The sequence below is a fragment of the Lemur catta genome, chromosome 7 (genome assembly GCF_020740605.2).
Source record: "Lemur catta isolate mLemCat1 chromosome 7, mLemCat1.pri, whole genome shotgun sequence".
Taxonomy (NCBI): domain Eukaryota; kingdom Metazoa; phylum Chordata; class Mammalia; order Primates; family Lemuridae; genus Lemur; species Lemur catta.
In genome coordinates, this window is record NC_059134.1 from 17790549 (window position 1) to 17816681 (window position 26133).

The 26133-nt window shown below is 41.2% G+C and overlaps 1 protein-coding gene and 1 long non-coding RNA gene across 2 annotated transcripts in view; one reads left to right on the forward strand and one right to left on the reverse strand.

The window, feature by feature from the left end:
* LOC123641223 (CXADR like membrane protein) overlaps nt 1–25153 on the forward strand; it is a 96201-nt gene extending 71048 nt beyond the window's left edge. The window contains exons 2-7 of the mRNA XM_045555772.1: nt 4427–4584; nt 15934–16135; nt 17162–17329; nt 17791–17913; nt 23305–23446; nt 24336–25153. Coding sequence (XP_045411728.1) covers nt 4427–4584; nt 15934–16135; nt 17162–17329; nt 17791–17913; nt 23305–23446; nt 24336–24633 — 1091 coding nt within the window. The 3' untranslated portion in view covers nt 24634–25153. The remainder of the gene's footprint in view (nt 1–4426; nt 4585–15933; nt 16136–17161; nt 17330–17790; nt 17914–23304; nt 23447–24335) is intronic.
* LOC123641225 overlaps nt 1–26133 on the reverse strand; it is a 51911-nt gene that overhangs the window by 18587 nt on the left and 7191 nt on the right. The gene's annotated exons all lie outside the window — the stretch shown is intronic.

The following is a 26133-nucleotide window of genomic DNA, read 5'->3' on the forward strand; positions in this document are numbered from 1 at the left end:
TATTAATTGAACACCCACACCCACAGTGTGTGAGACCCTGGGCTGCTATGGGAAGGCAGTGATGAATAGGACTTAATCTCAAGGAATTTACAAGATAATGGGAGGACCAGATATCCTAGAAGCCACATAAAACAGGGTATGAACTCTGAACTCCACAGTGAAACATATGTGGGACAAGCCTGATCTCTGTCCCTTCTTAGCTATGTGACCTCGGGCAAGTTGGTAACCTCGTCTTTGAGTTTCATCAATAAATTTGGATGGTAAGCTTTTCTTCACAGGGTTGAGTGCTCCATGCAGAGCCAAACCATAGGAAGTGCTCACTAAATGGTGGTCACTCTTGGCTGGACGAGGTGGCTCACACCTGTAATCCCTGCACTTTGGGAGACCGAGACAGCAGAACTGCTGGAGGCCAGGATTGGAGACCAGCCTGGGCAATATAGTGAGATCCCATCTCTACAAAAAATTTAAAAATTAGCTGGCATGGTTGTGCACACCTGTAGCCCCAGCTACTTGGAAGGCTGAGGCGGAAGGTCCCTTGAGTCCAGGAGTTCGAAGTAGCAGTGAACTATGATTGTGCCACTGCATTCCAGCCCGGGTGACAGATGTTTCAAAAAAAAAAAAAAGTGGCCATTCTCATTGCAGTTTCAAGTTCTAAACAGAAATAATAGAAACCTTCTTGAAAATGTCAATAAGACCCTACAAGGGCATAAACTATTGGTTCTGAAGGCCCCTCATAGGCCCAGCACATTCCTGGGGCCTCCTTTCTTTGCCCCTGTGCTAGGCAACCCACCTGGGGCTTCTTTCATGGTGGATGCCTTGGAAGGCTCCTCCCCTGCAGTCTCAGCCTGAGCAGCCTTGCTGCAGAATGAAACAGTCTCCCCTGCTCCCTTTTTTCCCATTTCATTTCCCTGAAGGCAAGAATACAGGCCCTTTTCCTTCCCACTGATTAGTTGCTAATCAATTTTGGGAAATGAACAGGGAATAGGAGAGGTAGTTTATATGCTTCGATTAGTCATAACTCTTGGTCTTTAGCTTTTAAAACCTGCCTGAAGTGGCAGAGTGAGTTCTCTCCAGGAAAGAAGACTTCACACAAGCCCTGGCACTTGGGGCTGTTCCAGTCTGGAGGTTGTATGATTCTGTTTCATTATGAATGGCTTAAAAAAGATCATTTTTCACACTGAGCTTCTTTATTACTGTGTAAGGAGAGAAAGGAGGATCTAGAGCTAACACACACCTTGAATGTCAGGGACATCATATCTAGAATCTAGATGCTGTTTCATCATATCAATTCATCAGTCATCAATACTGTAGATTTAATAGTCAACAGTGTCAGATCCTTGGCCAGATACTGAGAGAGAGTAACAGGAAGAAGGAGAGAAGGTGGCCTTGGAGTCTCATAGTTCATGCTGCTATAACAAACTACTTTGGACTGGGAGGCTTAAACAATAGACATTTATTTCTTACAGTTCTGGAGGCTGGGAAGACCAAGATCAAGGAGCCAGAAGATTCAGTATCTGATGAGGGCCCACTTCCTGGTTCATAGACACCATCTACTCTCTGTGTCCTCACATGGCAGAAAGGGTGAGGGACCTCTCTGGGGTCCCTTATATTCCTTATATTATGGTTCTACCTTCATGACTTAATCACCTCCAAAAGTCCCTACTCCTAATACCATAACATTGGAGGTTATAATTTCAACATATGAATTTTGGGGGGACACAAACCTTCAGTCTATAGCACAGTCTAAAGTTGCTGACAGGGTACTATTCCTAGAAAAAGATACAAGTTAGAGATAAGAAAGCCAAAAGTGGAACTGAATTTCTACTGGCCAAAGGCCAATATTACACGGATGGAGGGATGGGATCCATCCAAACGGGGTAACTCAGAATTCTCCTTTGGATAGAAAAGGCTGTTTCAGATTTATTTTTATTTATTTATTTATTTTTTTGAGACAGGGTCTTGCTCTGTCACCCAGGCTAGAGGGCAGTGGCATCATCATAGCTCACTGCAACCTCAGATTTCTGGGCTCAAGTGATCCTTCCCCTCAGCCCTCAGGTGCGCCACCACACCTGGCTGATTTTTTAAATTTTTTATAGAGACAGCATCTTGCTATTTGCTCAGGCTGGTCTAGAACTCCTGGGCTCAAGCAATCTTCCCACCTCAGCCTCCCAAAGTGCTAGGATTACAGGATGAGCCACCACACTCAGCCTGTTTTAGATTTTGAAACCACGTGACATGAAACTATAGAGAATGGATGACAGAATTTGAAGGATAAAAGAATGTGTATCTCTTAGGGAAGCAGAAACTCCCTATAAGAGCCCACTTGTTCCCAGAGGCATTTCTGCACTTACACAGAGATCTGGGAAGGTGACTTGTCTATGAGAAGGCTGCAAGGAGCGACCTGGAAACCCAGCCTGTGACCTGCTATCGAAGCCTACTCTGGGGAAGATGCCAGCTCTGCCCGCCCGTCTCCCACAGACAGTGCTTGTATGGAATGACCAAGGAAAATGCAGGGACCTGATACAGGTTAGCCCAGGCACAACTGATGGAACAGGAGTATTTCTAAGAGCTTTATTTGTGAAGCACAAGAGAAATGAAAACTGAAGAAATAAAGCTACGCCCAGGGTGCTGCAACTTCCTGTCACGCAACAACTGAGGGTGGACACTATTTGGGGAGTTGTGTGAGCATCCGCAGTGGAAAGGGAGGCATTACGGTCAGGAAGAAAGCACAGGGATGTCTGTTGTATACTGCAAAAGATTCCAATCTAAACTCAGTGTCTGCCCTCCCCACCTCACCCCAAAATAAAAATACATTGTGCTCCTGACTTCCTTATCCCTGCCAGTGCAGTCACCATCCTGTCACGCAAGCTTGAAGACAGCCTTTGGTTTTGAATGCCATTTCTTTCTCCTCTTAGAGCTGGTCAGTTGCTGTGTCCTATAGTTTTGACTTCCGTGTTACCTCTCAAATCTGAACTTTTGTTTTTTTACCACTTAAACCACTATCCTGGGACAACATCTCTCACCTAGAAAAATGTAACAGCTTTTTCACAAATGCATGTCTCAGTATTTCCCTTTCCCTGTGCATTCTACACACAGCTCCTAAATACCTCATCTTAAGCAAAGCAATGGATTACATCACATTGCAGCAGGCAAGGCCTTTTATCACATAAACTGCCCCACTTTTCCAGCCTAACTTGTTACTACCTTCCCACATTTATTCTTCACACCAGGCAGCCGAACTATTTATTACCATTCACTGACGATCCCCCCACTTTCCGATCCTGTGCCTGTTCCTGTCACCTCCCCTCCCCACATCTCAACACTGTCTTCATCCTCTATTTCTATTTACATGAATTCCATTTTCCAAAGCCCATAGCAAATACCACCTTCTTAATAATAAAATCAGTTGCATTTTACTCAGAGCTACTAAGTGCTAAAGGCTATACTAGATGATTTACATACTGTGTTTCCAATACTTACAAAACCCTTGAAGGATTTAAACTTTCCCTGACCCTATAATAAATTGCCTATAATTTCTCTCCTCTAAATTTGCATAGCCCTTTGATCATGAATAATTTCCCCATATACTACACTATTTGTGTCCTTTTTTCATCCTCTTAAATACATGCTACTGGTCAGCAACAACTGTTGCTAGATTTGAAAAACCTCACTTGTAAAATAAGAAGGTTCATTTCTAAGGTTTTCTCCACCTTCAAATGGTTATGATTCTATAACTTCAAGAACATGAGTTGCTGGGCACCTTAGTGCATAGTTTCCTTGAGTATCATCAAGGAAAGCTTTTGGAAGCTTCTATTAGTAGAAGACAGAAAGATCAAAAGACACAGTTCTTGGCTGGGCACAGTGGCTCATGCCTGTAATCCTAGCACTTTGGGAGGCCAAGTTGGGAGGATTGCTTGAGGCCAGAAGTTCGAGACCTTGCTGAACAATACAGTGAGACCCTGTCTCTATAAAAAAATAGAAAAATTAGCCAGGCGTGGTGGTGCACGTTTGTAGTCCCAGCTACTCAGGAGGCTGAGGCAAGAAGATTGCATGGGCCTAGGAGTTTGAGGTTGCTGTGAGCTAGGCTGACACCACTGCACTCCAGTCCCAGCAACAGAGAGAGATCCTGCTTCAAAAAAAACAAGACAGTTGTTGATCTGAGCAATTTCATTGTTCATAAAAACCTAGTAAGGTAGGAAAGACAGGCACCAGTAGGATGTAATTTGGTGGCATTAAAGAAGATGTGATTAATGGAGGAGCCACTGTGAGACACTGGAACTTCTAGTACTTTTGTTCTAGGATTCCTCCAGCACCTTGACCTGCTCCTTGCCCCCAGGAACACCCAATAATTATCTCTTGTCTTATTGGCTCCCCACATATGGCCATCCAGTTTCTACATTACTCATTAGATGTCTTTCTGTTGCAGTTTCCTACTACACTGGAACCTTGGGGACTCACACTGAGATCAAGAGAGTGGCAGAGGAAAAGGTCACCTTGCCCTGTCACCATCAACTGGGGCTTCCAGAGAAAGACACCCTGGATATTGAATGGCTGCTCACTGATAATGAGGGGAACCAAAAAGTGGTAAGCACAGAAGTATACATCTGGCTAGAGTCCCTCTCTTCCTCATCCTCCCACATTTGCCTTTCCTCGGTCTTCCAGTCTTTCTCATTGGGTTTGAAAGAGCTAGAATTGCTTTTTCATCTGGCTTATACTTGAAAAACCCTAGATATAAAACCATACAGAAGAAAGAGTATTGGGGTTGTGAGAATAAAAGACTCCACATTCTTTGGCCAAGCCAGAACTACTAGAAAGCCATCTGGCATTTGCCCAGGAAGAGAATCTGCACCGCTAATGTCTTTGCCTAAAGAGAGGACTAAGATGTGGCAGCTTGATTCCCCAGTCTGGTGGGCCAGAACCTGAAACCTATTCAAGCAGGCCTGCTTCTCTCTCTCTTCTTAAATCATTACCACCTGCCATGCTTCAGCCTTGCACAAAGGCATGACTTCTAAGCTCTAAGATTGTGTGATATGACAAAACACATTTCATGCAGAGGACATGAATGAAAATGTTTGACGCATGTATAAATGGCCAGAAAGAATTGATACTGGTTCTGGAGTGGAAAAATAAAGGAGTGGGCCCTGGGTCTTCAGTTCTCAGGTTGGGTAGGGCCATGTTGGTCCACTAGTTTCATGTGCTTCTGGCAGGGGGACCGTAACTTGCAGGGCTCTGCCTCCTGGTGACCCACTGTGCTGGCCAATGGTGAAGAATGAGAACTCGGTAACCTACTGTTGTCCTTCTGCCTTGCTGGCAGTCAGCCACAGTAGCTTTCCTCAATCCAGGTTTTCTAGTATAACCATTCTCACCCCCTTTACTCATTGACTTATTTTTTTGTTAAGAGACTTTTTGATTTAAAAGTGTTATGATTTCAGCCAGGCGTGGTGGTTCACGCCTGTAATCTTAGCACTCCAGGAGGCCGAGGCAAGTGGATCGTTTGAGCTCAGGAGCTCGAGACCAGCCTGAGCAAGAGCGAGACCCCTTCTCTACTAAAAATAGAAAGAAATTAGCTGGACAACTAAAAATAAATAGAAAAAATTAGCCGGGCATGGTGGCACATGCCCGTAGTCCCAGCTGCTCGGGAGGCTGAGGCAGGAGGATTGCTTGAGCCCAGGAGTTTGAGGTTGCTGTGAGCTAGGCTGATGCCACGGCACTCTAGCCTGGGCAACAGAGTGAGACTCTGTCTCAAAAAAAAAAAAAGTTTTATGATTTAAAAATGCCTATAGCTTAGGGAAGCTGACTTACCTTCTTCTTTTCAGAGCTTTACTTCTTTCCCTGATAAAAAAAAAATGAAAAACTGCCCTTTCCTCTTTTCTGTCTATACCACTAATTTCATAAAACAGATTATGTTAGGAAAAGTTACAGTTTTCACTGAAAATAAATTTCAGAATCACTGTTGGAGTTTAACTTGCTGAAATTAGCTGTCTATATCACCTTGTTATTTTGATACTGCTTGTCATTTTGTTCTCATAGTGCAGCATCCTGAGACTCTGTGCTCTGTAGAACAAGGTCACCTCAACCTGAGCACGTTTATTCCAGCAGCTTCCTGGTCAGTGCTAGACAAGATACTCTCAGTTCTGAATGAAGTGAATAAGAGCCCATGTTCCTGCAATAAAAATCCAGGAATGACTCTGATACAGACTTCCTCCTTTGAGCACACTTGAAGCAGGCTCCTGAGTTCTTTCTGACTAGACCTGATCTTAGGCTTCCCTTTCTGTCCTTGTAGAATACATTTTTGAGCAAGAATCCTGCTAAATTAACTTAGCTAAAATCTCTCACTCTTAGTATCTTATCACCCTCAATATCTTATCACCCTGGCCTGCTTACAATAATCCTAACAAGTAGGTTTAGCCAGAAACTCCCTTATGCCCGATGTTTCCTCTTAGTAATTTTCCATCTACCAACCCCTCCCCTGCCCCTTGGTTATAAGTCCCCACTTGTCCTTGCTGGAGTCAGAGTCAGGCTCAATCTCTGTCCCCCATCACAAGGCCCCGTTGCAGTGGTCCTTATACCTATTTAATAGTTCCCGCTTGAATAACATCTGCCTTACCATCTTTTTTTTTTTTTTTGAGACAGTGTCTCGCTCTTTTGCCCAGGCTAGAGTGAGTGCTGTGGCACCAGCCTAGCTCACAGCAACCTCAAACTCCTGGGCTCAAGCCATCCTTCTGCCTCAGCCTCGCGAGTAGCTGGGACTACAGGCATGCACCACCATGCCCGGCTAATTTTTCTATATATATTTTCAGCTGTCCATATAATTTCTTTCTATTTTTAGTAGAGACGGGGTCTCGCTCTTGCTCAGGCTGGTCTCGGACTCCTGAGCTCAAACAATCCTCCCGCCTCGGCCTCCCAGAGTGCTAGGATTACAGGCGTGAGCCACCGCGCCTGGCCTGCCTTACTATCTTTAACAAATCTCATTAAATACATTTCTAACAATTCTACACATCTAACTTTCATCCAAATATTTTCACTTGAACTAAAGAAAAATAGAGTTGCTTGGTTACACAGCCAAGTGAATATAAGGATTAGGTTGATTTTAAAAGGCCGCTGATAATGGCTATAAGCAGTCACAATTCTCTACCTGTCTTCAGCTGATACTCTAAAATAAGGATGGTCATATGTTCAATTATTCAGATTACACAAATTTATGTAGTAATTACTATATGCTATGCTAAGTACCACAATACAATAGTGAAGAAGACATCATAGTCCTTGCCTTCTTGGAGTTCACAGTGAAAAGACATTCAATAATTTTTTTTTTTTTTTTTTGAGACAGAATGTTGCTTTGTTGCCCTGGCTAGAATGAGTGCCGTGGCATCAGCCTAGCTCACAGCAACCTCAAACTCCTGGGCTCAAGCAATCCTCCTGCCTCAGCCTCCCGAGCAGCTGGGACTATAGGCATGCGCCACCATGCCCAGCTAATTTTTTCTATATATATTTTAGTTGGCCAGATAATTTCTTTCTATTTTTTTTTTAGTAGAGACGGGGTCTCGCTCTTGCTCAGGCTGGTCTCAAACTCCTGACCTCGAGCGATCCACCCGCCTAGGCCTCAGATTCAATAATTTTTAAAAAGAAAAGAGAGAGAGAGACAGAGACAAAGAGAGAGGAAGGAAGTAAGCAATAAATATTAGCTATATGATGCCAGGTACAAATCTGTTTAGCATATATTATTAATATCTCATTTAATTTAATCCTCATGACTGGGATTATTAGGCCCATGTTACAAATGAGGAACTGAGGTATGTTTACACACACAAAGTAAGCAAATTGCCTAAGGTCACCGATTTTGCATTTGTAAATTAGGCACTCTGACCTCAATGCCTGGGCTATGAACCACTAGCTTTATTACCTTCACAAATAATTTAAAAGTATAATATGTGCCATATAGGAAATAAGGAGAATGTGGGAAGAAAATCATTACAGACAGAACTAATTTTGCAAGGACCCTCATGCAGGGAAAAGCTTCATATTACTGAAGTTACAAAAGATCAAAAATCAATTTAGTTACATTTAATAAATATTTATTGGCTATAAACACAGCCTATGGCAAAGGAGCTAATTGAAGAGATAAATGTATAAAAAGACAATTTCAGGCCCGGTGCAGTGGCTCACGCCTATAATCCTAGCACTCTGGGAGGCCGAGGCGGGAGGATCGCTCAAGGTCAGGAGTTTGAGGCCAGCCTGAGCAAGAGCGAGACCCCTTCTCTACTAAAAATAGAAAGAAATTATCTGGACAACTAAAAATATATATAGAAAAAATTAGCCGGGCATGGTGGCACATGCCTGTAGTCCCAGCTACTCGGGAGGCTGAGGCAGTAGGATTGCTTGAGCCCTGGAGTTTGAAGTTGCTGTGAGCTAGGCTGACGCCACGGCACTCTAGCCTGGGCAACAGAGTGAGACTCTGTCTCAAAAAAAAAAAAAAAAAAAAAAAAAAGACAATTTCAGAACCACATGACAAACATCTTGAATCATGATCAAGATAAGCAGAGTGTTCTAGATGAATATAAAGGCAGAGCCACTGGCCAAGAGTAGTTGGAGGAGGGGAAAACCCAAGAACGTCTTCCTGTAAAGAAAGCACAGCTGATCTAAGTCTTGATAAAAAGAACCGCCCTGCACAAAAGCATAGACACAAAGGCTGGAAAATTCTGGGAAATCACATGCAGCTAGTATAGGTGGAGTATACGATGTGAGCCTGCAGAGGTTGCAGGACCAGCACATAGAGATCTTGTATGACATACTAGGGAGCTTAGAATTGTTCCTATGTCATGGAATTCTTGAAGAATTTTAAGAGTGCAAGGGACATATTTGCATTTTAGGGTGATCATTCTGACACTGCATGGCACACTGACTTAAGGGAGACCCAAATAAAAGCAAGATCAGTTAAGCAATTTCAGACTATACAACAAGGGCTTAAATGACAGTCACAGGTAGTTGGGATATCAAGAAGGGAATAATAAAAATGAGCAGGTAAAGTTTCCAGGACTTTATAATTGCCAGGGTGTTGAGAACCAGAGTGAGGGTGACTAAGTAAGAAAATACAGGAATAGTTGGAATGGATGTGGCACTTAAAGTAGGCTGCCAATGACGTAGATCCTAAGTTTAGCTTTGCATTTCAATCTGAGAAGAAATGTTTTCATCCCTTTTGTCTAGGATGCTCAGATTATACAGGGAACATTTGGGGGTGGAAAGGTAGTCTCCAGAATATTTGAATTTCAGTCTTGATAGCATAGCCACTAGAACTCTGGAGCTTTCCTCCTGGTTCTAAAGATAGAAACACAACTAAATTTCCAGATAGGGATCTTCTCCCAAGATCAGTCAGGAAAATGCACAACAGAAAGCTTTCTCCTCTATTTTTCAGATGGAGAAATTAGGACAGAGATGTTCCAATTCCCAGGCCTAACCTCTTGCACTTCAATCCTTCCCTCTTCTCTTTGGCCTTGAGCAAGAAAAATCCTGATCTTCCATGACCATTGCTTGGTCATTAAAAAAAAAACAAAAGAAAGAAAGAAAAATCCTGATCTAAAACAGAAAGAGACCTGCATCCCTCTCCATTCAAAGCGGTTTTACGATTACTACAGAGGCCACGGCACAGCACAGCAACTGCCAGAAAGTTGAGCTGATTCATCTGTTCCATACAAGTGCTAACAAATTGCCCTCGGTCCACTAGGAATGCCATAAAGCAGACAGCCCCACGACAGCTGCAATTCATACATTTAATTTTTTTGTTTGTTTGCAACAGGATGAAATTGATGTTCATTATTCTCCCATCACACCCTGCTTAGTCTCAGCACTACATTTCTTAGAATTAAAAACAAAATAAAACAAAGAAGCACATAAACATCTGAGATTCAAAGCATATGAGCCAAATTGCAAGGCTGTTACTGAGACCCAATCCAAGTCAGAAGTGTGTGTGAACTCTTCATGTTAAATAATTGTTACTTAATTATATTATAAGGCTATGTTGCAATTGTATAATCTCTATGTTCCAAAGATGTCAGATGCTTACCTGTATGGTATCTCTTTTTTCTTCATTAAATATTGGGACAGTTCCAGCCTGAGCAAAAAAAGGCAAGAACCTATCTCAAAAAAAAAAAAAAAAAAAAAAAAAAAAAAAGGACAGGATTTTGGGGAAAGGGAAAAAAAAGCAGATGGAGTTAGGCCTACTTGAATGTACTAAGCACTATGGTAGAGATATGCTCAAGACACTGAAGCCTGAAGAAGTCACCATTCTAACTGGGGAGGCAGGAAACGATATACACAGAAGGTGGCCTTTGAGCTTGATCTTCAGGCCGGTATAGGTGTTCAGGCAAAAATAAAAGAGGGAGAGGCATTTCAGAAGGATAAGACTGTATGATTAAAGCCAAAGACACATCAGAATATGTTCAGAATCAAGAAACATCAAGTTTGGGGACGAGGGTATTCAGAGGTGTGAGGGCAGGGGTTAAAGATGAGGAGACTTGGTCCAGACTGCCCTGGCCTTACGTGCCATATTCAGGGGGCCAAGCTTTCATCCACAGTATGCACAGGTGATGGAAAACAGATGGAGGGTTTCAGCCAGGGACCTTTGCTATACAAATCACTAATGTATGGAATGACTGATATTCTTGGGGTACTGGGCTGAACAATTTTGGAAACCTTAGGGTTTTTTTTTTTTTTTTTTAGAGACAGGTCCTTGCTATATCGCCCAGGCTGGATTCAAACTCCTGGGCTTAAGCAATACTCTCACCTTAGCCTCTGGAGTAGCTAGGACTACAGGTGTGCCACTAAGCCCTTCCCTTTAGGGGCTTTCTTGAACCCAGAATCAGCCTAATAGAAATGATGATGTTAACACATGAGTGTTTACTATCTCATTCTCACAAAAATCCTATTAAGTAGCTTAGCCTTAATTAACAGTTAAGGACCTTAAGGTTCAGAAAGGTTAGTTAACTGACCTGAATGAGGCACACAGCTGTATGCTCATTCAGATGGAGGAGCTTCCATTTGAATGCAGACCATTTGACTTGCCAGCCAGCTCTCTCAATCATGGTGCCATGGTGCAGCGGTTTTTCAAAATTTAGGTCACAATCCATTAATGGATCCTAAGCAACCAGAAATTTTGTTTGGATTTTGTTTTAATATAGACTAGATAATATCAGAATGCATTTCACACATACTTTTTCATAAAACTTATGTTTCAGTTATGTATGTGTATATGTGTGCTGGGTCATGAAGAAAAATGTATTTCTCAATGTGAGTCTGTTCAAAACAGTTTGAAAGCCCCCACTGTACTGTACTTCTAGCAGTCCAAAGCAGCCAGATTCTACTCCAGATCCTACTAAGGCTCTCCAAAGACAAATGTACCTTTCAAGACAAAGACACCTCCTGATGCTAGCCCAAATACTACAATAAACAAGAAAGAAATTCCAAAGCCCCCAGGCAAAAAAGGTCACCAACCTCCCAAAGCCCACAAAACACAGAAGTTCCTAAAAATTACCCACCTCTTTACTGTCTTTGAGGCTTTGCATTTCCTCATTCTTCCTAGGAAGCACAAACTGACTTCCTCATAGGTGATTATGCACCCAGGGAAAATAAGGACAAGTCAGAAAGAAAGAAAATAACATTAAATGAGCACCTATTAAGTGTTCCAAACTTAATTGTCCTATCTCCAGACATCAGCCCCTCACTTTCAGTCTCTGAGTAGAGATAAGCTCTAGACATCAGTCTTTTCCTGTTGCAGTGCATTTCCTCCTCTTCCCATTGTCCCACCAGTTTGGCATTTCTGTGGCAGCTCCTTCCATCTGCCAGGAAACCTACCTTTCCTGTAGAGTATAACAGGATGTGAGGCCTAACGCCCTGCAAACATTTAAAACAAACAAGTACCACATCCGGAAGAAAGGCTGTGATCCTAGCTCTTCCTGGTCTGTGTCTAAAGCAGAGGGCTTTCAGTAGAGTGTTAGGAATCCTATGGAATTATTTGCAAAATAATACGTGTATTTTTCTGGGTCAGAGTTCATAGGTTTTATCTGATTGGGAAGGAAAAAAAAGCAGCGAGGTGGGACTAGTGACTTAGTTACTAAGTAATTACTCAAATACTTAGAAATTGTGCTGGTTTATAAGAGGTTGGTTACCTTTCAAGGGATAAGAATAGGATAGAAACCTCTCCCGGGTCCTAAGAGCTCTCTAGGATACCCAGCCTCCATGGGAAAGTGCAGTTATTAATTAGTTATATCTACCATGAACACAGGAGGGCCAAGAGGGACTACTCCATTCTAGCAGAATTAAACTGCGGCTGTCTCAGTTTTAGATGAAGATATGTGTGCCCACCTTATAGAGAGCACTCAACAAATACTTATTAAACAAAAGAATGGCCGTAAACCTAAGCAGTTTATTGGAGACTCACTTCCTTAATCTTGTTGTAAACTTTCACTGTATCACACTTTCTTTTTTTAATGTTAGGAGTTAGTATTTATAAAGTACTAAGAACAGTGCCTAGCATAAAATAAATGCCACACACCTGTTTTGTTAGATAAAGACAAAACTCTGGACTGAATGCACTGCATTGTGTTCACAGATTTTCATTTCTATGCCTAATTCACATTCATAAAGCCAGAGCCAAGCACTATGTTTGGCACAGAGAGGTCACAAAGTGGTCACTGAGTAAAGGAACAATCCTTTCACATACATTGTTTCTTTTTATTTATTTATTTATTTTGAGACAGAGTCTCTGTTGCCCGGGCTAGAGTGCCTTGGCATCAGCCTAGCTCACAGCAACCTCAAACTCCTGGGCTCAAGCGATCCTCATGCTTTAGCCTCCCGAGTAGCTGGGACTACAGGCATGTGCCACCATGCCCAGCTAATTTTTTCTATATATTTTTAGTTGTCCAACTAATTTCTTTCTATTTCTAGTAGAGATGGGGTCTTGCTCTTGCTTGGGCTGGTCTCGAACTCCTGACCTCAAGCGATCCTCCCGCCTCGGCCTCCCAGAGTGCTAGGATTACAGGTGTGAGCCACCATGCCCGGCCTATCATTAATTATCGAGTGAAGTAAAATCTTTGAGACATGTTTATTTTCTATGTATATGAGAGTCATAGTTTTACCTTTTTTAACAAAGTTATCTTTTAACATTAATACTCATTTCTTTGTAATGTTATCATCTCTGGCATGGTGCCAAGCCCTGAGAATGTTTTTAATAAATGCTTATTAAATGGAGGACTGCAGAGTTGCAAAATAGCTTAGACAAAGACAACAGACGTGTATAAAATCAGATAACCCCAAAAGGTACCCTGGACAACACCTAGCATTATAGAAAGGGCAACCTATTTGCCCATTACAAAGTCTTTTACAATTTCTTTTCAAATAAAAATGGTGCAAAGAAATGCTATGGATGAGAGCAAAGAAATCATTCTCATAGTGTTATATCAGGAAAGGTTTCGTGAGGAGCTAACATTGATTTTGGACTTTAAAGAATGAATAGGGTTTCTTTATGTGGAGAGATGAAGAAAAGGGAGTTTCTGAGTAAGAAAATGCTGTGAGCAAAGGCACAGGAGCACAAAGAACGCACCACTCATATTAAAGAAAGGGAAATAATGTAGTGTGATTGCGCCCAGGTATGTGAAGTGGATTAAATAAGAAAAAATGAGATTGGGAGGTAACATAGAGGTTATTGTGAGGACATTAGGCTGAGTCAGGTCATCATTCAGAGGTGTGGGGAGCCATTAAAGGTTTCTGAGCTGGAAAAGAGCAAATGTGAGTTTTAGATTAGTTAGATCAACTTGGCAGCAGTATGGAGGGTAGACTGGAGAGGACAGAAATATACAGCAGCCAGGTTGCTGGAAATATGAAAATGGAGCTCAAAAATAAATTGGGGACAGAGATACCAATATGAGAATTATCACAATAGTGATGGTATTTGAAATGAGAGGGCAATATTGAAGGAAAATGCTTTAAGTATCTTACCAGTTAGTGTCTAATATTCTCTCACCTGTTTCCCCCCTGCCCCAACCAAGACCATGAGCTCCTCAGTGTAGGAACTGTGTCTTATTCCTACCTGTTTTCTCAGTGTTGGGCACAGTACCTGACACACAAACTCAGTAAATATTTGCTAAAGAAAAAGAATATGCAGAGAAAGGAGAAAACATTTTTCTCAGAGAGATGGTAAGGGCAAAGGGATGATGATACTGGAGTTCTGATATAATGAAGAGGAACTGAGGGACATCTTATTGCATGGCTTTGAATCTTTTCAGGAAAGCACCTGATGAGCTACAGAGCATCACGTGATTGAGGATGGGGTTAAGGGCTTAAGTACAGTGCAATGATTTGGAACAGCTGCAGCTAGAAATATACTTGGGACACTCCCATATGCTTGCATGGCTTTTTTAGTGCCTGTCTATATATCTGGAACGCTCCCTCCAGCCCTCTTCTCCCAGCCTCCGTCATCTCTGTTTACTCATCTTTCAAAGCCTAACTCAAATGCCACCAACTTTTTTGGGACACTCTTCCTGACACCATTTCAAGTAAATCATTTCTTTTTCTATGTTTATACTTCTTTCCTTGTTAATCTCACTCGATTGTAAATTACTTGAAGAAGAAGGTTTTACTCATCTGAACAGCTTCCTCCAAGTCTGATGAAAATCAGCCATTCCATAAAATTTGCTGATGTTTAAACAGAATGAGTTTAAGAACATGATTGCTGGTGGCAGGGAGGGCAAAGCTGAAGTCATATGGCCTGAAGTTTTGATGGACTAGATCAGCATAGTTTTTGTGACTAACAGGAGTGAGGTAATGGACTAGGAGGACCCAGGGAAATTTTAAAGAACTAGAGGTTGTGATGCAGGCAGATGAAAATTCAGTAAAAATCAATTTTTTCTTCTGTTGGGGAAATATGAACTTTGGTCTCCCTAACTGGGAAAACAAAAAAATGAAGCTCAAGTGTATTTTATGGAAGGAAGGAACATAATTTTTTTCCATCTAACTTACTCTTACTAAGCCACACTAAAGCCAACAAAGAAGGAAAACCAAACAATGAAGCCTTCAGTATCAGACCTGAATTTTAACCATTAACTTCTACTCCATCTTAATTCTTCAGTTCCTTTACTTGGATTTACTTTTTTGAGAACAACACACTGATTTTTCAGTTTCTCTTTTTCTCCTTCACTTCCAAACTTTATGGAGGAATAGTCAATGAACAGTTAAATGAACACAAGTGGGAAAAGAAAGAGGGAGAGAGAGAACTGTGGTTATATAATAACTAGATGGCTTTAGAAAACATAGGTTCAAATCCTGGTTCTGCCATCTGTGAAACAGGGATAACTATTTGGAAAAATTGTGATGAAAAATGAACTAAACGGCATGTAAAAGTACCTAGCACAAGGAGCACAGTGGATTTGGAATAGGTCCCGTGCAGGTGGTAGCAAATGCAAAAGATACAAAAGGGTACACAGGAGGAATGTAAGTCCCCTCCCCATCCTTACCCTCTATTCTCTCAATTCTCCTCAGAGTCAACTATTGATAGCCAGTTTGTGAACCCTTCCAGAAATATTCTGTGCTTAATATGTGTATAGCTGTACGTTTTCCTCCTTTCCTTAACGGTGTGACCTTCAGCGTGTAGATCAAAATTCCTTAGCTATAAAATGGGGTGGTTGTGAGCATTTAATGAAATAATTAGTACTTTGTAATTAAATGCTATACAAATATGAAGTGTTACTATTTTTGGAAAGAGAAGGAATGCCTAGCAAATGTACTGTACTTTTATTTAGAACAGAGGTCGCTTGGACACACAGAATCAGCCCCGGGCTTGGCCACTTTGTGCCCCTGGGAGTACTCCCTTTCCTCATCTTGACATCAGCAGGAGAGCAAGGCTGAGAGCCACGCTGCTTGACCCCGCCTCCGTCTATCCCACAGGTGATCACTTACTCCAGTCGTCACGTCTACAATAACCTGACTGAAGAACAGAAGGGCCGAGTGGCCTTCGCTTCCAATTTCCTGGCAGGAGATGCCTCCCTGCAGATTGAGCCTCTGAAGCCCAGTGATGAGGGCCGGTACACCTGCAAGGTGAAGAATTCAGGACGCTATGTGTGGAGCCATGTCATCTTAAAAGTCTTAGGTAAGACAGGGTGCCAAGGGTAAATGCCTACATCTTATTAATAAGGTCTCTGGGAGAGAGGGCCAAATGCAGTATGGTGATACAAAACTTTATATTCAGTACCTTAAATTATACATTCAGAGATCACCCAGACAAGTTCCCTGGGAAGAAGTGTGTATGTTCTGTATGTTAGCCATAATAAAAAAAGAAAATATAATCGTGATTTTCCATGGTAGCACATTACAAAATTTAAATATCCTCTAATATTTGAATAGTATACTCACATTTAACTTAAATCTCTCAGATATGATTCAAATTCACTTGTTTTTTAACAGCAAGCACTACTTAGTTCTACTTAATTGCTTCCAAATTAATGAACTGCTATCCCTCCTATCAGTAAAAAATCATGTTCAACTTCCCTAAAATTTCCAATACATAACAGTGTGTCTTCTTTGAGAAGCGATGAGGGAGTTTTCTGGGGCAGCCCCTGAAAATTACAACAGCACCAATGGTAGCAGCTGGAATTGGGGGTATGTGTGCAGAGGGGAAGGAGGTGGTTGTTTTGGGGGTAGAGCATGGCTAGTTGAATCTTCCCATAAAGGTTTACCATAAGGGATGGCTGCAGAAACAGGACATCATTTTTCCATTGAATCTGGTGTTTGGGGATCTTTGAATCATAACTTTTTTGGTTTGTTTTTTTTTTTTTTTTTGAGACAGAGTCTCACTCTGTTGCCCGGGCTAGAGTGCCATGGCATCAGCCTAGCTCACAGCAACCTCAAACTCCTGGCCTCAAGTGATCCTTCTGCCTCAGCCTCCCAAGTAGCTGGGACTACAGGCATGCACCACCATGCCTGGCTAATTTTTTCGTATCTATTTTACTTGTCCAGCTAATTTCTTTCTGTTTTTAGTATTGACGGGGTCTCGCTCTTGCTCAGGCTGGTCTCGAACTCCTGAGCTCAAACGATCCACCCGCCTCGGCCTCCCAGAGTGCTAGGATTACAGGCATGAGCCACCGCGCACAGCCTTTTTTTTTTTCTTTTTTGCTAGTGAGACCATCCAAGCCCAAGTGTGAGCTGGAAGGAGAACTGACAGAAGGAAGTGACCTGACTTTGCAGTGTGAGTCATCCTCTGGCACAAAGCCCATTGTGTATTACTGGCAGCGAATCCGGGAGAAAGAGGGAGAGGATGAACATCTGCCTCCCAAATCTAGGATTGGTAAGTTATCTTCCTACCAGTCAATGGAGCCAATGAGATAATACTCTACCCATGAATTCTAAATCGACTTTGGCAGCAACTCACTATGTGACCTTGAATACACTGCTGAACCTCTTGAACTTCCATTTTTTTATCCATAAACTAGGACATAAAATCTGTCTTTTCTTTCCTCAAATGATACGTAAAAGTGATAAAAAGAGATGAGAAGAAATGTACTATAAAAATCTACTATATCTATCTTGTTTAATATCCCTTAAATATTCACGATCTTTTGTAACTTTTGAGGATGTGCTACAACTTCAATGAATGCTTACATTTCTTCCCCTGTTCCAAAAAGGAATCTTTTCTATCATTTCATCCTTTCCAAATTGAAGAATCTTAGGTTAATGATGCAATAAAGTAAACAGTAAATATAGATGTTATCACTAAGGGATTTACAGTCATTCTTTCTGCTTGTGTAGACTACAACAACCCTGGACGAGTTCTGCTGCAGAATCTCACCATGTCCTCCTCTGGACTTTACCAGTGCACAGCAGGCAATGAGGCTGGGAAGGAAAGTTGTGTGGTACGAGTGACCGTACAGTGTAAGCAACCAAAGGGGTTTTTTGTTTCACTTTTTTAATTGTTGCATTGTGGTTCAGTGTAAGACATTTTAATCAGGAGTAAGGTCAAAGTCTTTACTTCCAGAAGGATATGGCTATCACCAAAATAATTCAGTAGTTGTGCAAGGACTATTCAACAGCTGTATCTGACTCTATATTTACAAACGTGTGAATTAATCAGCCCCCTAAAAAAATTTACTATGTCCAGGAGAGAACTAAGTAGATACCAGTTTTAAAAAACAAATAACAACAAACAAATAAAACTACCCAGCTAGGTATAAGCCACCTACCACAGATGAGATTTCTCCCCTTCCCAGGGGGCTTGTGAATGCACATGTGCATTTGTGCACACGTGCATATGTGTGTGCATGGATGTCATAATCAAGAATTAGATTTGTTTCAAGTTCAAGATGAGAGATAGCACCAAGGCAACTAAAAAGCATTAGCTTTGGAGCCACATAACTGCCTGGATTTCAATCATAGCTACACTAATTGTGTAGTACCTTGTACATGTTTCCCAATCTATAAAACAAAATACTACTTAATTACCTCATAGAGTTTTTATGAAAATTAAGTAAATTAATACATTTACTTACCACTGCCTAGAACAGTGTCTGACATGTGATGAGTATTCGATAACATTAGCTATTATTATTAATATTTTCCCTTAATCAATTTGGTAACTTTAGACTTCGGAACCAAAGCTCATTTCCATAAGCCACGCTAGCACTGTTAAAATTTATTTACACAAGCCTGGGCAACGTATCAAGACTCCATCTATAAAAAGTAAGAAAAATTAGCTGGGTGTGGTGGCATGTACTACAAGTCCCAGCTACTTGGGTGACTGAAACAGGAAGGTCTCTTGAGCCCAGGAGTTCAAAGATGCAGTGAGCTGTCACTGTGTCACTGCACTCCAGCCTGGGCAACAGAGCAAGACATTGACTCCAGAAAAAAAAAAAAAAAAAAAGAATTAATGCAATAAATAGTATGCCAGGCTCATAATCTAAAGATTGAATCTTGAAAAAAAGACAGGATAAACCAAGTTAAAAGATAAAAATGAACTGTGTATCTATTATCTATTTCTGTATAATAAATTACCCTAAAACTTAGTGGCTTAGAATGGCTTTTATTATCTCTTAGTTTCTGTGGGTCAGAAATTCAGCAGTGGCTTAGCTGGAAGGTCTGGCTTGCTGTCTCTCCTCAGAAGAGATTTTGAGCACAAAATCCACTAGTGCTGCAGTTATTGAAAGGCTCGACTGTATTCTACTAATTAGAAGTGAGTCACTAAGTCCAGACCACAAACAAAGGGAGGAAAATGAAGCTGTACCTCTTGAAGGGAGAAGTAGCAAATAGTTATGGAGATGTATTTTTAAAATCTAATAACCAAAGTATATAAATACATAACAGAAAACTTTTTCAGCTGGATGAAGTGGCTCATGCCTGTAATCCTAGCACTTTGGGAGGCCAGGCAGGAGGATTGCTTGAGGTCAGGAGTTAGAGACCAGACCCCGTCTCTATTATTAATAAAAATAGAAAAATTAGCCAGGCACTTGCCTGTAGTTCCAGCTACTCAGGAAGCTGAGGCAGGAGGATCGCTTGAGCCTAGGAGTTTGAGATTGCTGTGAGCTATGATGACACCACTGTACTCTAGCCTGGGTGAGAAAGCAAGATTCTGCCTCAATCAATCAATCAATCAATCACTCAATAAAAAAAAAATAAACAACTCGTTCAAATCAATGAGAAAACGGCTAAACCAAAATGGGTACATGATGTTGTTGGGTACATGATGTTGTTGAAGTATAATTTTCAAAAAGGTAAAATCTTGACTCTGACAAATTAAAGATTTTATTTAATTACTTAATAAGAGATCTACTAAGATGTTAAAAGTGGTCCAAAGAGGTGGGGCGCGGTGGCTCACGCCTGTAATCCTAGCACTCTGGGAGGCCGAGGCAGGTTGATTGTTTCAGTTCAGGAGTTCAAGATCAGCCTGAGCAAGAGCGAGACCCCGTCTCTACTAAAAATAGAAAGAAATTAGCTGGGCAACTAAAAATATATATTGAAAAAATTAGCCAGGCATGGTGGTGCATGCCTGTAGTCCCAGCTACTTGGGAGGCTGAGGCAGTAGGATCGCTTAAGCCCAGGAGTTTGAGGTTGCTATGAGCTAGGCTGACGCCAGAGAACTCACTCTAGCCTGGCCAACAAAGCGAGACTGTCTCAAAAAAAAAAAAAAAAAAAAAAGTGGCCCAAAGAGCATTTGAGAAATTAGGTATATAGACACAATTTAACAAAGAGATTTTAAGATTGCTGGGTTAGACATCAAACTGGTTAATGTCCTACAAAGTCACAGACTGTAATTTCTGTGGTCATTTGTTTAACTACGTCATTAATTATTTCCATCTCTATTGGATGGAGGTCTACAAATTGCCCCTACAAAGTGGTAGATTGCCAAGCATTGTACTCTTTCGTCTATTTTCTAGTTTCAGATAATTTTTCTTACAAATTTAACCGGCAGTTCACAGAAAAATAAATACAAATGCCCAATAAACATAAATAAGAGGCCAGGAGACTCCACCCTTTTTACTTTAAGCTATCTAATTAGTAAATATAAAAAATGTAGAACCAATTATTGGAAAAGTTATGGGGAAACAGGTGATTTTACATTTTTGACTAGAGTATAAATTGGTGGCACAATTTAGCTTAGTTTATAGATCTGGAGAGGTAAGTATATTGAAGTAAAACATACACAAAGAAGGGTAAGTGTACAACCTGATAGATTTTCAAAAGTGAATATACCTGTGTAAGCAGCATCATGATTAAGAACCTGTCACCACCTCTTGCCGGCCCTCCATTATCCAGATCTCTAACTTTATGGATTACTTTTCCTGTTTTATAACCTTTAACGAATGGAATCATTCCATTTGTGTTTGGTTTCTTTCATCCTACATTATATTTATGAGATTCATCATTGTTTTTGCTTGTAGCTGTAATATGTTTATTCTCATTTTATAGTATTCTATTGTATGATTATACCACAATTAGTGGTCTATTTTACTTCAGATGCAAAAATGCATTCCAGTTTTTCCAGCAATACTTCCATGAATTTACCTTCTAGAGACATTCCGCATGTGTGTAAATATGTATGAAAAATGATATATTATTTTCAATTGTGAAAAACTAAAAGCAACCTAAATTTCTATTAATAGAAAATTCATCTATATTAAGTGTGTGTTGGGGCTATGGCAGTGGGGAAAACAGCATTCCCTAATTGATATTGCTTAGGTAAAATAAATACCAGTCCTTTGAGACCTTAAATAAGATATCCAAAGTACAATTTCTTTAAAAAATTGAATTATAAAGATAGTAGGACAAGAATAAACAGCACGCCTTTAACCTTAGCACATTGGGAGGCCAAGGAAGGAGGACTGCCTGAGGCCAGGAGTTCAAAACCAGCCTGACACCACTGCACTCTACCCCGAGTAAAAGAGGAAGACCCTGTCTCAAAAAAAAATAATGAACAGCAAATTCTGTTGACTGTACATCCAAAACATAGGCAATATCCATCTACCTGTTTCTATGTATATTACTTCTCCCCTAGCCTGATCCACCATCATCGCTAGCCTGCACTATTATAAGCCTCCTAACTAGTGGCTCTGCTTCCTGTCGTACCTCTCCATGATCCACTTTCTCGAGAGTAGCCATAGTGTGCTTTCTCAAATATAATTTGGATCATGTTATCTTCCATTGCTCTTACAATAAAATCCTTGGCCAGGTGTGGTGGCTCACACCTATAATCTCAACACTTTGGAGGCTGAGGTGGGAGGATTGCTTGAGGCCAGCAGTTCCAGGCCAACCTGGGCAATGTAGCAAGATGTTTCCACAAAAAATAAAAAAATTAGCCAGGCATGGTGGTACATGCCTGTAGTTCCAGCCACTCAGGAGGCTGAGGTGGGAGGATCGCTTGAGCCCAGGAGTTTCAATGCTGCAGTAAGCCATGATTGCACCACTGCATCCCAGCCTGGACAAGAGAGCAGGACCCCATCCCTTAAAAAAAAAAAAAAAAAAATCCTTGCCATGGTCTGGAAGGCTGGTCTCTTCCTTTCTCCATGACCTAATCTTCCTACATTCTCTTGCTCACTATGCTCCAGACCCATTCACATTCATCATATTTACTATTCTTTCTGCCTGGAATGCTCTGTTCCTAGATCATGACAAGACAGTCTATTATATAATTTATATCACAACTAAAATGTCTCCTCCTCAAAGTCCTGATCACCCAAACATTAAGTGGTATCCCTCTGTTCCCCTGCTAAAATATCACTCATCCACTTTTCTCTTCATAGAATTTATCCATTATCTGAAATTATTTTTATTTATTATCTGTTTTCTCCCTTCTGGAATGTAAACTCAACAAAAGCAGAAACCTTGCTTGTCTTCACCCGTGCCTAGAACTGTGCCTGGCTCAGGGTAGGCACTTAATAGGTATTTGGTATATGAATAAAAGAGTGTGTGAGTTACTAATGTGCAAATCACATTTACCTTTATTTCTGAATTTCTAGGACTCACTGGCAAATCCTAGAGTCTAACATTGTAGGTGAAATTCCTTTTCTTAAAAAATTAACTTTTATGGTATTCAAAGTTTAAATTTTTTTTTTTTTTTTTTTTGTAGAGACAGAGTTTCGCCCCCCTCGCCCAGGCTGGCGTACAGTGGTGCAATCATGGCTCACTATGGCCTTCAGCTCCTGGGCTCAAGTGATCCTGCTGCCTCAGCCTCTCAAGTAATTGGGACTACAGGCATGAGCCACCATGCCCAGCTAATTTTTCAGGGTTTTTTTTTGTAGAGATGGGGTCTTGCTTTGTTGTCCAGGGTGGTCCAGAATTCCTGGCCCCAAGTAATCCTCTGGCTTTGGGCCTCCCAAAGTGCTGGGATTACAGGAGTGAGCCACCACACCCAGCCTAAAACGTTTTTGTTTTTTTTTTTATATTTCTTTTTATTTTACTGGTGGGAGAAGGCAGAAGTTAGAGAAAGCAGAGAAGTTGGCAAAGCCAGGGGATGGCCCAAACATTATCCTGTTACGGCTGACAAATCTTCAAACATGATAGAGTATCTCTCCTAGCCTCAGTTTTATTACCTGAACCAACCCAGACCTATTCACTAAAGTCTGGACCAAATGCTGGTGAAGTCTGTGATTCAGTAACTATAACTGTAAAAATATCAAAAGGGATAATCATATAACAAGAGAGAATAATGAGGATAGAAAGATAGATATAAAGACCTTAAAATATTTATCCTCTCCAGGGCTTTTGTTTTTTGAATTCATGTATTTCCTAGCTTATGTTTGGTTTTTACTTGTGTTTTTGCTTCTGAGAAAACAGATGTACAAAGCATCGGCATGGTTGCAGGAGCAGTGACAGGCATTGTGGCTGGAGCTCTGCTGATTTTCCTCTTGGTGTGGCTGCTAATCCGAAGGAAAGACAAAGAGAGATATGAAGAAGAGGAGAGACCTAATGAAATTCGGTAAACTTCCCCAAATCCCCACTTCTACTGAGTTTCCTTTCTAGGGCCAGCTCCATAGTCACCAGTCAACATAAATGTCTCCAGTTTCCTCTGAACCATAAATCTCTTGCAAGGATTATTCTGGTGGGGAGGAAGTTCCAGCCTAGGGACAGAAGGTCTGGTTTACCTGGACTTTACAGTGAAACTATCTATACTCAACAGAGACTCAGAAGTTCTACTTGACATTACTTCTGATTCATTTCCATTCCTAAAAGGGCATACAATAAGGAATGGGGTATGGACCATGAAAGGGTTTATGCAGACAAACCGTAAATGAGGGGGAATGTCTAGACCATCTCAATGGTGAGAACCTATCCTCCCAGTATAATAGGGTTGAGCTTTGGGCTAACAAACATACATTTGCCTAAACTAAGCATTAAGTTTTAAGAAATGAGGAAGTGGCCCGGCCACTATGCCTGTAATCCTAGCACTCTGGGAGGCCGAGGTGGGAGGATTGCTTGAGCTCAGGAGTTCAAGACCAACCTGAGCAAGAGCAAGAGCGAGTGCATCTCTACTACAAATAGAAAAATTAGCTAGGCAACTAAAAATAGAAAAAATTAGCTGAGTGTGTTGGCATGTGCCTGTAGTCCCAGCTACTTGGGAGGCTTAGACAGGAGGATTGCTTGAGTCCAGGACTTTGAGGTTGCAGTGAGCTAGAGTGACATGCCAAGGCACTCTAGCCCATTGAGACTGTCTCAAAAAAAAAAAAAAAAAAAAAAAAAAAAGAAAGAAAAGAAAAGAAATGAGGAAGTGCCTATTTATTGGGAAACCTCAGAAGGAAACAACTATAGTGGAAGCTGACATAGTACTGCCAGTATTAAAGTTTATCTTTACTGTTTTTTCTCTTCAGAGAAGATGCTGAAGCACCAAAAGCCCGCCTCGTGAAACCTAGCTCCTCTTCCTCAGGCTCTCGGAGCTCACGCTCTGGTTCTTCCTCCACTCGCTCCACAGCAAATAGTGCCTCACGCAGCCAGCGGACACTGTCGACTGAAGCAGCACCCCAGCCAGGGCTGGCCACCCAGGCATACAGCCTAGTGGGGCCAGAGGGGAGAGGTTCAGAACCAAAGAAAGCCCATGCTACCCTGACCAAAGCAGAAACCACACCCAGCACGATCTCTAGCCAGAGCAGAGCCTTCCAAACTGTCTGAATTAGAATGGACTTGACTCCCATGCTTTCCTAGGAGTCAGGGTCTTAGGACTTTTCTAGTCATTGGAGCTCAGTCACCAGCCACACAGTCCCCTCAAACCAGATGAAAGGCCATTTAAGTAGCAGTGAGCATTGCATGGAACATATTCAGAAGAGCACTTTCCTTATATGACACCAAACAAGCAAACGGATATAAGCCGATCATCTCCAAAAAGGCATCTCATTGTGCCTTTAGACCAGAGTAGGGAAAAGCAGGGTCCAAATCTATTTGTTGACCAAGACCTGTGGTGAGAAGGCTGGGGAAACGTGAGGTGAACACACCTAAAACTTCTCACCTTGGATGTTTTGCATCAATGCTTTGATTCACCATTGTCAAGAAGAAATTGGATCTTGTTTGTAAATTTTCTATGCATTTCTGCAAACCTATTGGATTACTGTGATTATTCAGATAGTCAAGCAGAACCCACAGCCTTCTATTACACCTACCTGCACCATAAGCTAACCACTTCTAAGAAACTCCAGAAAAGGAAACATGCCTCTTCTATGCTGACTTGACTTCAATTGTCATAAGGTTTGGATATTAATTTCAAGAAGAGTTGAAATAGAGGGAGATGGAGAAGAGTGAATGACTTTCCCATTCTACTACTAATCTTCCTACTTATGGTGAACCCTACAATAAGAACTAAAAAAGGAGACCAAAATATGTGACAAAAGACCTGTGAAAAGCTTTCCATTTTAATGATGTTCAGATTGCTGACAAACAGAAATAAATAGTGGAGCAACTGTGGATTTTCCCTCAAATCAGATACCTCTAAGGACTTCTCTGCTGGGTGTCTCTGGAAGAAGAAAATATTCACTACATGTCATTTAACAATGGTCTTAGAAGAACATTCAAGAGGAACACTTCCTCGTGTTCCAGAGGAAAAAGAGATCTAGGAATGCTGAAAGATCACTCAACACACCATTATAATCTCCTGTTTCTGAGAACATGTGAGACCAGAATTTCAAAAGTGGCTGGACTAGAAAGGGAGATTAGATCAGTTTTCTCTTAATATGTCAAGGAAGACAAAAGGAAGCTTACTATTGCACCAAACCTGGAGCTTCCTCCATTTTAGAAGGATGTGAACCTAGGACTTTTGATGATTCTACGCCTTAAATTATCAAAAAGATCAGGGATTGCCAATGTTTCCTAGTGGCACTGCAAGTATATGCCATAATCATTCCCCCGAGAGGTTGAAAATGAGAAAAATTCAGTATTTTCCCAGCCTCAGCCCCCAAGAAAGTCTAGCTCAGGGCTAGAAGGAAAGGGAACTAACATTCAGGGAAGAGATGGTGAGGATAACAATTGGGTGGCAGGAAAGGGCTGGGCGAGTGCCTGCTAACATTTTAGTTGTCAGCACCTTGGAAAGAATTGGCAAAAAGAATTTACCAGCAGGAGTAATTATTGGAAAAGCTGATTATATATATACGTATATATATATACATATATGTATACATATAT